The sequence below is a fragment of the Thunnus albacares genome, chromosome 23 (genome assembly GCF_914725855.1).
Source record: "Thunnus albacares chromosome 23, fThuAlb1.1, whole genome shotgun sequence".
In the NCBI taxonomy this organism is placed as follows: Eukaryota; Metazoa; Chordata; class Actinopteri; order Scombriformes; family Scombridae; genus Thunnus; species Thunnus albacares.
The window spans coordinates 9503778-9515896 of record NC_058128.1 but is presented as its reverse complement, the minus strand read 5'-3'; the positions used below and the strand labels follow the sequence as shown (position 1 = coordinate 9515896).

The 12119-nt window shown below is 40.9% G+C and overlaps 1 protein-coding gene and 1 long non-coding RNA gene across 9 annotated transcripts in view; one reads left to right on the top strand and one right to left on the bottom strand.

The window, feature by feature from the left end:
- Positions 1-12119, bottom strand: part of anks1b (ankyrin repeat and sterile alpha motif domain containing 1B) — a 236357-nt gene that overhangs the window by 50847 nt on the left and 173391 nt on the right. For all 6 annotated transcript variants that reach the window (XM_044343243.1, XM_044343242.1, XM_044343244.1 and 3 more), the window contains 2 exons: positions 9210-9279; positions 6449-6555 (listed from right to left, as the gene is read on the bottom strand). In XM_044343243.1, the coding sequence (XP_044199178.1) occupies positions 6449-6555; positions 9210-9279 (177 nt within the window). The remainder of the gene's footprint in view (positions 1-6448; positions 6556-9209; positions 9280-12119) is intronic.
- Positions 1-12119, top strand: part of LOC122975065 — a 105576-nt gene that overhangs the window by 72009 nt on the left and 21448 nt on the right. The gene's annotated exons all lie outside the window — the stretch shown is intronic.

Below are 12119 nucleotides of genomic sequence, written 5' to 3'. Positions count from 1 at the left end.
AAGACCTTGCCAGGCTACGTCTTTATCCTCATATATAAATTAAGCATTGACAATCAACTGGGACTTACAGTGTCTTATAAACAGCTCTGAATGGTTTATGTATTATGTGCAACATACTGGACACTTGGAAAAGCTCTTCTCATTGTTTTTATAATCTGTTTTTATTTATTGTGTATAAAGAAATAATGTTACCTTTTCCCTTTCTACTATCTAACCCACCTGTGTTTATTATGGATGTCATAAGTCTATATTGGAAGTTCAGTTTATTAATCTGTGTGCACAGATTTATTAATTTGTACTCTCAGTTAATTTCACCAGTGGGTTCCCTAAACTTTGCCTTGATGAATGGAAGTTTAAAAAGTCAACAAACTTTGAGCAAAAAAAAAAAAAAGGCCCTGAGCAAGTGAGTGATGTTGCTGCAGGCTTATTAGTAAAACTTTGTCTCCGGGGCTCCACTAGTCTGTCCCAGTACTGACTACAAAACCTGAGGCAGCAGCAGCTGATTGGACTCATCCTGCGGCTAAACTTAATTCTTTTCACATTCTCCTCACCGACTTGTACACCGGGACCTCTGTGAGAAGAACGCAGTTCATAGATCAGCTCCCAGGCTGATTAATAGAGTGCAGAGCAGAGTTACCATGCCACAACTTCACAGACGAGTAATGACTCTCAAAGTCAGTGCAGAGTAGATTGTGGGGGGGGGGTTCAAAGGCATGACTAATTGCTCCCTGTTGGGCTCCTGATAGAAAGAGATGGAGTTCCTAAATGTGTGTTCTTTTCTCTCTGCAAACCCTTTTTTGTCCAGTTTCCATTTCTGTCTTATTATGTTTGCCCCAAATCTGCCATTCTCAAATGCGCATGATGGATCAGTAGAATTAGGATAAATGAGACAGTAATAATAATAATAAGAAGAATTCATTCACTTCCCCCTATTTACTTGACAGCTTATATTGTGTATTTTGTTTGCTGGAAGTACACACAGTTATTGTATCATGCATATGGATGATAAATTCCTCAACACTTGCTATGCTTCACTGGTATGAACACTAACAATGCAAGATGCTGCCGGTGAAAGGTGTTTAGCATCCGTAGCGTTGATACAGTTGCAGTGGCCTGTGGTTAGCTTGTGATACTTGGACCACACAGCTTAACAAAAGCACCACAGTGGGTCATAAACGCTCTGAACGCAGAAATTAAAATTCATGCACAACATCCGGGGGTTAGAGACGAGAATAGAGATGGAGCTAAAAAGTGATATTCAGTAATGGTAGCGGAGGACATTATCAGCGCCAACAGGCTTAGTCAAGTCCTACAAGTCATGCTCCACCTATTGTATCTCTTCATGCCTGTGTTCATCCCTTTGGCTTTTTTCCTCTCATTTCTTTGCTGTTCCCCGTTGCTCTGCTATCAAAGAAGCTGTCCTCTTTTCTCATTATATTGTTGCCTCTCTCACTTACTATTCAGACCATCTCCTCCCCGTCCTCACTTGCACTTTTAGTCAATAATTTAAAATTCATTTCGGTTTCTTTACAAACCTGTTGGTGTTCGACTGATCTTTTTTTTTTTTTTTTTTGCATATGTGAAGAGGCAGTTCCTCTTAAAGCAGGAGCCTCCAAATCGGTGGCAGTTTCATATTCATAAGAATTTCTCTTTCAGAATAATACATTTCTTTATGAGGAGGATTAGAGGGGCCGCCTTTGAACGAACAAAATATGGATATTGACATGTATGTTTAATTTATAATATTGTTGTTGCAAAAAGACTGGAAGACGGAGGAAACAGCTAGCTCATCTCTCCGAAGTTCAAAACAGACAGGGGGAATAATCATGATAAAAAATATATGTCTCCCTTTAGAGTCCTTTCTTCCTTTTACAGAAATCCAAAGGACCAAAGCTGTGGCGTTAAAAAAATTGCAATTTAATTTCATTGGTCTTTGAGGCACACTGAACACGGACGATGAAATCTCTTTATATCAATCTACTCTCTTTGTTCAGCTCCGCTCTGTCTGCTCTCTCTTTCTCACTTACTGTACATTATACATGTACGTACAGTCATTCAGAAAGGCTGTGATTAGACTCCATCCACTGCCCCTTCATATTAAACGCTGTCTCCATAACAACGGCTCCACCTCTTTGCCACTTGTCCATCAATCTAACTGCTCTTGTCCTCTACTGGCTGGTTAAGGTGACGAGACACACCCACTCTAAATGGCCCCCATTAGTGGTAAATGGTAATGGTAGATTGGACTGGACTGTGTTTATGTGCGTGTTCATCCCAGCACACTACGTGGTGCCTTTTTGCTGTCATACGCCGATATGGATCAGACTCGGGGTCAAATTCATTTGCAAACCAATCAGTACTACAGATGAACTTGAACCGGCCTTGAAGTAAAAAAAAAAAAAAAAAAAAAAATTGCTTTTATTTTCATTTGTCTTTTCCATTTAACTTGATTTCCCATACTGAGTGGTGCTGAAATTAATTTGACCCAAAGCTCTCCTTGGAAGGATCCAAAGCCAACAATAAAAAGGGAATGCTGCATACCAATACCAATGAAATCCCAGAAGCCTGAGCCTCAACTGCATTAATATCAATTTGTGGTAGACAGTGAGTTTTCCCAAGGTCGAAAAACATTAACTGTCCTCTCGCTTACAACAAAAAGAGGTGGAAACTACTAACTAAGCAAGACGGACGCCAGAAAAACTTTAAACAGAGAGAGCCACACTCGCAAAAGGGACTTTGAAGTCATCGTGATGCTTCCAAGGCTGTTTCATCTCAGCTCTTTACAATACTAATTGTATCTAAAGGCATTTCAGAGGAGACGACTGAGCTTTTGAGAAACTTTTTTTTTTTTTTTTTTTGGGACGAGGGGCAGGACCAGGAAAGCAGAGAATCCCCAAGTCTCTCAGAAGTACTGCCAAAACCTGTCACATCTATAAATGAGGTGCAAATGAGAGTAAAATACGTTGGTACACTGATATGATGGCATGTGGGTGTTTGAGTGTGTTGCCGGTATAAGAGGAAAAGGGTGTAAATGAATGGAGGGTTCACCTGGGGACATTTCTAATGGAGACATTTTTTGAGCTGAAGAAACACTGATTATGTGAAGAGGGGATGTGTGACGTTAACGGTTGCCTGGACCCACAGATGCTGCAATCAACACTCTTCTTCATGAACTCGCCTACCGCTGCAGGAACATAGATATGATGTATAAACACAGCAAACGTCAAAAAGGTTTTTCTAAGACTTCCACAAAATGTGTGTTTTTAGGAAAGGTTAGGGTTACTATGCTCTATCACCAAAGCTTTTTGGGCTATTTCACCAGTGTGTTGTCTAAGGTAATAGAATAGATCACCATAGATACAGTATAAAAAACAAAATTACCATCCATTATAATCTTTTTAAGAAGAAGATAGTAATGTTTAAACCACCCTGATGAAGGTGGTGCTGTTCTCAGTTGCTGCTTCAAATGGTAAATGGGCTGTACTTGTATAGCGCCTTTCTAGTCTTTTGACCACTCAAAGCGCTTTTATACTATGGGTCACATTCACCCATTAACACACATACATATGCTGAATGGGTACAGGGGCTACCATGCAAGGTCCCAAACCTGCCCATCAGAGGGAGTCTAATCATTCACACACATTCATACACTGATGGCACAGCCAACAGGAGCAATTTGGGGTTCAGTATCTTGCCCGAGGACACTTCGACATGACTGGAGGAGTCGGGAATCGAACTCTTTCAATTAGTGGATGACCCGCTCTACCTCCTGAGCCACAGCCGCCCCCACTCCAAGTCACTTGTCTTTCAGTTTTGGCATCACTCCTTAAGTATGGACATGGTGTTGACACATTAGGCAAAAGTGTAAATGTATAGCACTAGAGCTGCCACTAATGATTATTTTCTCAATTAATTGATGAATCGTTTCGTCTATTAAATGTCAGAAAATAGTAAGAAACACCTTTTATAACTTCTTAGAGCCAACGGTGACATCTGCAATGTCTTGTTTTGTCTGATCAACAGTCCAAAGTCCAGAGATATTCAATTTACTGTCACGTATGACATAGAAAACTTCAGATCCCTTCAGATTTGAGAAGCTTCAACCAACAAATGTTTGGCATTTTTGCTTTAAAATGACTAAAACGATTATTTAATTATCCAGATAGTTGCCAACAGACTTTCTGTCAATCGACCAATCGCTGCAGGTGTCCTCTTTGTTGCAACCTTATACCTCCTGATTTAGGATGAAAAAACCTATTTTGTGAACTAATCTTACATCGAACAGCTTATGGGAAGATGACATACTATCATTTACCTCAATACTTTATTTAACATGCTGTAATCTATCTCTTAAAAGGGATAAGTAACATTTACTGGATGCTGGTGGCATTACCAGACACTCTAACAACAACTCAACAGTAACTCTTTCTCACTTTAGCAGTAATTACGGTAGCTTTTTCATTCAATGTGCACAGTATATTACTTCCTGTTTAATGTTTTCTTTGCTTGTATTATTTACTTAGCTTATGTATATGCTCTGCCAACATGTTTTCTATCAAATCATTTAGCCAATAAAGCTTTAATTAATAGAACCTACTTGACATACGCAAAAGAAAATAAGGGAGAAGAAAAAGAGGACAGTACAGAAATGTACAAAAGGAAAGCCACGAGGAGGATGAGTGTGTCATTGACACTTACACAACTAATGACAGCTTTCAGTCTGCTCCAAAGGCAACTAATAAATTTGTATTAAATGCTTGAGGATGCTTGTGAAGTGTGAGCAAACATACAGAAACACACTGACCACGTGTGGGAGATACACACAGAGAAAGAAACAAGAGAAATTCTGTGATTTCCTCCTGTTGCCAGGGTAACCAAAGGAACAAATGCAGGTCACACTGAGTGGAGGACTGGGACGCATAAACACACACACACACATAAACACACATACAGATGCCTACATACAGTGTTTATTCACTAAATGTCAAGAAAGAGCATATTTTACAGTAGCTGTCTTCTTTCTTTTCTACAGGATGTCAGATGAATATAGAGCTGAAACGATCGGTTGGTTAGTTAAGATAGAAAATTAACTACTTTTATAATCAAATAATAATTTGAATCATTTTTTGTGCAAAAGCTGCAAACCTCTGGTTCTAGATTCTCAAATGTGAGAATTTTTTGCTTTTGTCTGTTTTATATAATTGAAAATTGAATATCATGCAATTTAATGACGTCACTTCAGCCTCGGAAATGATCATTAGTTGCAGCCTTGTATGAATACATTTTACTAAAGTAAAGCCTGATCTCAACACAAAAAAAATGAAGTACTGTAATGTGAAAACCTCATAAGTGAAACAACTTGTGAGTTCATTTCAAACAGCTGACTTGTAAGAAATACATTTCTGTGCTACTGGTTGGTTAAATTCTCCAATACTGCTGGTACTTTGCTTTTAAAGTCATTATGATAAACCTCAAAGCATAATTCTGTTTGGTCTTCAAAAGTTGCCATTTTGGAGATATGAGGTTTTTACCCAAAAGCGACAATCCGCAACTCAGATAAAGTCATCCAGTCAGCATCCTTCTGCTTTGCCTCTCGTCTTTCTGCCTCTGCTGCAGTTTCTGTAGATTTGGCTTCATTGCCTCTTTTCCGCTTTCCCTCTTATTATCCTCATTCCTACTTTATTGTTCACACACCCTCTCTTCCTGTGAATATCAGTCTCACTAACACTGAGAAAATCAGTCTCACTGTAACACACACACACACACACACACACATTAAAAGTGTTTATGAATGCGAAATGTTCTGGCGACTTTTGCTTTCCTACGTCACCGGGGTTGAAAGGACCATCGGATGAAACAGAGGAGAAGATCAGGTTGCACCCTGACCCCACAGGCTACAGGTGGTTGCATGGTATTTCTACGTGCGTGCATGCACAAGTGTACGGAACGAGCGTGATTTCAACAAGCATCTTCGGTGCAGTATGAGCATGTATGTCTGCAGCTTCGTGGTGGAGCTGGATTTTTTTTTTTTTGCTGTGGTGGAGATGTGGCGTAGGACTTTGTGCGTAGGAGGAGCTCACATGGCATCAGTGAGGAGAGGCAGTGATGATGGAAAGGAAGAATGAGAGAGAGAGAGAGATGGACAGAGAACATCATACAGAGAGGAGGAAATCCAATAATCGAAAGAGATCAGACTGAAGAATAAAAAAAACAACTTGTCAGGCTAATGGTTGCAAAGAAAATGATGAAGATGACGAGCTACACCTAGGGGTGTAGGAAGAACAGAGCGAGCTTACAGAGAGGAAGAGACAGTGAAAACACAAAAAAGAGCCAAAACAAGAGGGATAAAAAAAAGAAACCTGTTCCACGTCCTAAAACTCCCAACATCAACACATCTCCTACCCTCCCTCCTCTTTTCCCCACCACGCACACTTGTGAAAACACTTACCATGAACTGGACGTTGTCAAATCCATTGGCCAGCAGGTGGTTCTCGTACTGGACCAGCCCGATGGAGTCCAGCCATTGGCCCACGGACTGCAGCGGGCAGCGGGGACCTATGAGGGGGTGGAGGGGCAAACGCTTCAGTAGGGAGTAGCCGTCCACGCGGTAGCAGCGGCAGTCCGGCTGAGACAGCTGGCACTGCCACATCATGTTATGGCGGGCAAAGTGGCTGTCGAAGGAGCCCGCCATGCTTTTGAGGAGTCTTTTGGCAAGGCAGCAGGAGGGAAAATGAAGGGGAACGAGGGGAAATGGGGGGTCGGCAGGGTGGGAGTGGGGGTGGGGGGGGATGAAAAAGGTGAAGGAAAGGAGGAGGAGAGGGAGGAAGAGGAGGCTAAGCTAGAGGCATGGTGAGGATGGTTGGGGGGGTCAGCATGCAAGGGTGCAAGCGGGTAAAGGGTTGACTAGGGTTAAGGCAGCCAGATGCTGCTTTCTCTGAGTCCAGCCAGAGGGGGAAGATGAGAAAGGGTTGAAGAATGAAGTTGTATCCAGAAAAAGAGCTTCCGTCCTGGGGGTAAAATCCTGCCAGAGATGGGTTGTTCGATAAGACTGGAGGTATAGATCCGCAAGCAAGAGCGACTGACTGTCCGTGTGTGTGTGTGTGTTTGTAGCGCACAGCAGCCGCTTTCTTTTTCAGCTGTTGCGCTCGCTTGGCTGCTCCCCTGAGCGTGTGTGTGTGTGTGTGTGTGTGTGTATGCGAGTGTGTGTGTGTGTAAGAGAGATAGAGAGAGAGAGAGAAAGAGCGAGAGCTGCCTGTGCTGTAGATTTCTCTTTATCAAGTACTCCCACTCTCATCTGTATGCTTCTGCAGCCTCCTCTCTCTCTCTCTCTCTCTCTCTCACTCTCTCATTTTTCTGAGCGCTCCTTTCCTCCCTCGTCTCCTCTCTCTCTCTCTCTCTCTGCCTCGCTCCCTCGCTCACTTTCCTCTGTCTACCTCCTGTCTCTATCTTCTCTCAGGGTGTCGATCGTCACCCTGCTCTCTCTGCCTCTCTACATATATCTGGCTCGCTCTGCTGATAATAGCCATCACAACAGCTCCAGTGTCTTTGTCTGCATGCCATGCTCCCTCCCTCCCTCCCACTCACACTCCACACACAGTGTATGCATGCGTCCGTATCTATATGTACGTGTTTGTGTGTGTGTGTGTGTGTGTGTGTGTGTGTGGTGTGTGGTGTGTGTGCTGTGGTGTGGTGTGGCTATGTGTGCGTTGGTGGAGGGGAGAGCTGGTTTGGCACAAACAGGATTTCTCCCCGTGGTAACCATGGTTAGCAGAGGCTTTGCATTCACAGATGAAAAGAGAGAGAGAAAGCGTGGGGAGGGGATCGGGAGGTGGAGGATGGGGGGAATTAACAGAGGTAGAGGTGGATGAAGGCAGTAAATAGAGATGAGTAGAGGAGGATTAAACGTACGCAGGTAAAAAAAAACAAAAAACAAAACAGGGATTGATGTGTGCAAGAATGTCAAGATATACCGTATTTTTACTCACGGATGATCTCACACAAAAATACCCACACACACTCTTCCAAACTTACAGTTTATTATAACTTGTATCTTATTTTTGTAGGTTTGGCAATCATTCCTATTGTTAATAATTTTATTGTACTCACCAAGTTAATTATAGAGCTTTGGGGAACATGACTACAACATGTGCTACGACCAACAATTATTTTCATGACCGATAAATTCATAGATTATTTACTGGATTAATTGTTTGGTCTATAAAATGTCAGGAACTAAATGCCCAAGTTGACATATTTAAATGTCTTGTTTTGTGTGACCAGCAGTCTAAAACACACACATATTCAATTTACAAAGATATTAAAGAGAAAAGCAGCAACTGCTCATATCTCACTAGCTTGAACCAGAAGATTTTGGGGGGGGTTTGCATGAAAAATTAAACTTAAATGATTAATTTATTTTATTACTTTATTTACTCATTAATTTTCTGTTAATCTACTATTTGATTAATTAACTACTTGCTTCAGATTAGCAAAATCAGACAGGGCATGAAAGTATATTTTTTCTTATATATACTTATATTTTTCTATTGTTTTTTTTTTGTTTGTTTTGTTTTTTTAAATTGTACCCTGACTTTTAGTTGCTAGTATGTATCAAACTCCAAAACCTCTGAATCCTGTGATTCCCATAATGCATCTTGATAGTGTCTTTCATTAAATGGCTCATAAACAACTATGTCTTTCAAAAACCACACTCCAAAGCTTGTAATGCAGGTTAAAATCTGTTAAAAATTTTAAGTTCTTGTAACACCAAGCAGAGATATTACCCGATGACATCATCACTGGTTATTTTCTCAGGCTTTAGTAAGTTTTTTCCTGAGCCACAAATACCATATACAGGTTTTTTACAGGCTGAGAACTTCCAGTGATGAGTATGACGAGTAAACAAGAGTTCTATGAATTCTTTCTGCCAAAGAGCTAATCCTCATGTGTAAAATTGGTTTAAACAAACTAAAGTGAAGTTGTTTGGCTAAACATATATAGCTAAACTGTTGGCTTATACACAACCAGTGTGATTGTTTGACTGCTCATTTGTCTGGTTATTGTGACGTCACCATGTTCCCAAAACTACAAAAATCAGATAAATTGTGATAAACTGGGGATATGTTTTAGTATGATTTACTCCATTAGCATGTATGGTTTCTCTCTCTTTCCTGAACACACACACACTCACATAAACCTGCGTATTTTACCTGAGGCGTCATCCTTGATGTCCAATCCGCTGCTTATTCCCGCCCCAATAGAGCTCATAATCTTGTCGATCTGAACAAATGGGAGAGAGAAGAGGAGAAGTTAGAGAGATGTAGAGCGCGTGCAAGGGAAAATCATTTCCCGGTAATAAGGCTAACCCCTGTTTCTGGATTCAAGTGTCACATAACATGATCATTACGCCAGCCAGCGCGCCGAATGTCAGTCATTCCCGCCTGTGAATTGAAAAAGAATGAAGGAGCAGAGGGGGGGGAGTAAGATGTGTTAGCAGGAAACACAAAGACAGAACAGAGCAGAGATGAAGGAAGAGGAAGACTGGTTTGGAGAGAGCTACAGCGGCGTCATTAGTGTCTGTCTGCTGGCTGTCGCCTGGTGATCCCTGACCCTGGACCCGCTGCTAATCACTGAATTATACGACCTGCACATCCATCCGACTGTCAAGATTGCTGGCTCATCACGGGTCACAGAAACCTGGCCCGTTTAAAGGGCGAGGTCTGAAAAAGGCAAACACTGTTTACAAGCACACGGACCATGAAGGTGGCCTGATCTTTGGCACGAGACAAACAGGTAGCAAATTCTACATATGTCACTGAGCTCAAAGAATTAATTCACAAAACATCTATCGAGTATAAAGAGTCAAAAAGCTAAACTGTCACTGTAAATTAATGAAGAAAATATGACAAGGGTGATTGAAAGCTGCACTTTTAATATTAATAATCACCAGACTCTGCAGTTCCACTCAGCATTACAGAGCATTATAACTCTTTAAGCTCATTGTTTTGGTTAATTGGCTGTTTTGGTTCAGTCTTATGACTCATCAGCCCTGTTTCAAGCCAAAAAGCTTTCATAAATCCACTGTATACTACCTGCCCAGCACCAGATGACAGACAGACTAAACATCCTGTAGTGGAGCATTTAGCAGATATTTTTCTCAGGACTTGGTGGAATGAATATTTGCCTTAAATTCATTATCAGGGAGGCACAAATACAACTCCAAATGTTAATTATGCTCTTTGTCTACTGGATGTCTGCTGGACAATGACCATAAAAAGGTGATAATATGTCAATGTCGTGATTACACTATTTTTATGCTACTACCAAGTGGAAAGAAAAAAATGATTAATGCTACTTTACAGCAACCATTTTAGTTATAGTTTCTTATAGCTAGGGCCTATTTTCATAGTTTTGTCCATAATTTCTATTGATTATGATAACGCTGCACTCAACAAAGTAATTTAAATCTGGAAAGACAGTAACATTGCAACGAGGAAGTCAGACGGGGCAAGAAACACGAACAGTCGGAAGATCAGACGGTTTTTTGAAAAAGTTCTGCCGTTTTAGTCAGAGTTATAACCGAAGGGAAACACACCCAAAATCTCAGTAATAATCCATCACTGCAGAGGAAAACTGTGTGCAGGGACAACTCTGCTAAGTATGGTAGGTTAAAATTAGTCTGTAAACTGTGATGAATGTTTACAAAGGAGAGTTTGGTAATAATTTTCCTGTTTGCCTTTGTTTTTCTCCAACTAAATTAGGAAAACCTGGGCGTTTGTTTAAACTTGTCTGATTGTCTGAACGCTCAAGTTCCTTCTTTGTACAGCTTCATATTCTCAGATCTTAGTTATAAGTACAATGTTATCATTAATAGAAAAAAATGGACAAAACTTTGAAAATAATATAAACCCAATTATCCTGTATCCGGCTATAGATTCATAGATTAAACACCTCTTTTGTGGAACAAAAAGTCTTTCTGAATGACTATAGTAGTAACATTTAACTACAAGCTATTAATTACCTCCCAAATAACCACAATCTCAACACTTCAGCAATTTTTTCAAGGTAAAACCAGATTAAAGCACAAATTTGTAACATACACTGAGCTACCTCTTTAAACCAGCAGTACTAATGAGTATAGATATCTTGAGATCACTGACTGTTGTGGGGCATCCCTTGTGACTCGTCTCTTGCTATTAATGCAACTCTTTCTTGAGCATATGCTGCAAATAGAGCAACTTTGTTATTTCTTTCCTCTGAAATCCCCATACATCACTCCGCAATTTCCCTGAAGCCATCTTATCTCATCCTCCCCGTAGTATGCAATTAAACAGGAAAGGTCACCTTAATTGCTGAGAATTATGGGAAATTCCATATGGTAATTCATCACCATCAGCAAGTTATGAGCTGCGTTGAGGAATTAATGAACGTGTACATGCAAATGTGGACAGGCATGCATAAATGTACTTTCACTGACATGCATTAGCATTATTTTAAAAATAGAAAGACTAATTAAGTCATCCTCGTAATTATGTGTGATGGGACATACTGTACGTTTTCCTCCGAAGAAGCGGTGTGAAAAATGATTCTTTGTTTACACACGCTAGCGAGAGGGTGTATGTACGCGTAAGCATCGGTTTGTAAAAGGGTGTTTTGTCTGTGAGCGATGAGCAGTGAGCAGAAGCTAATGTGTCTGTGACCCCGAGTGTTTATAAAGGGGCGAGATCCAACAGTGGTGTCCAGTCAATGGATCACATCTGTGTCAGAGACCCTTTAATATCGAATAAGCCCCGGGCATAAACACACCAAGACCAAAACACACAGCACCCTCGACCTTCACTCTCTACCTTCCATAACAGAACCTGCTTTCTCTCTGATATCTTCCTTGAGTCTTCCCTGCAGCTCCAGTGCTGGTTACAAGAAGAAAATCAATGCCGGAGCATGTTAAATTAGCACTCGGGTTCATTCTGCATCGTAGTAGCCGGGTGCATTTCAAAGGGAGGAAAAATTGAAGCAGGTTTCTTGCTGTGGGTGCAGAGGTTTCGACAGTCTCCTGCAGAAACAGCTCACTTTAAAAAGCATGCTGGTTTTAATCATTATTATTCCAGAAATACATGTAG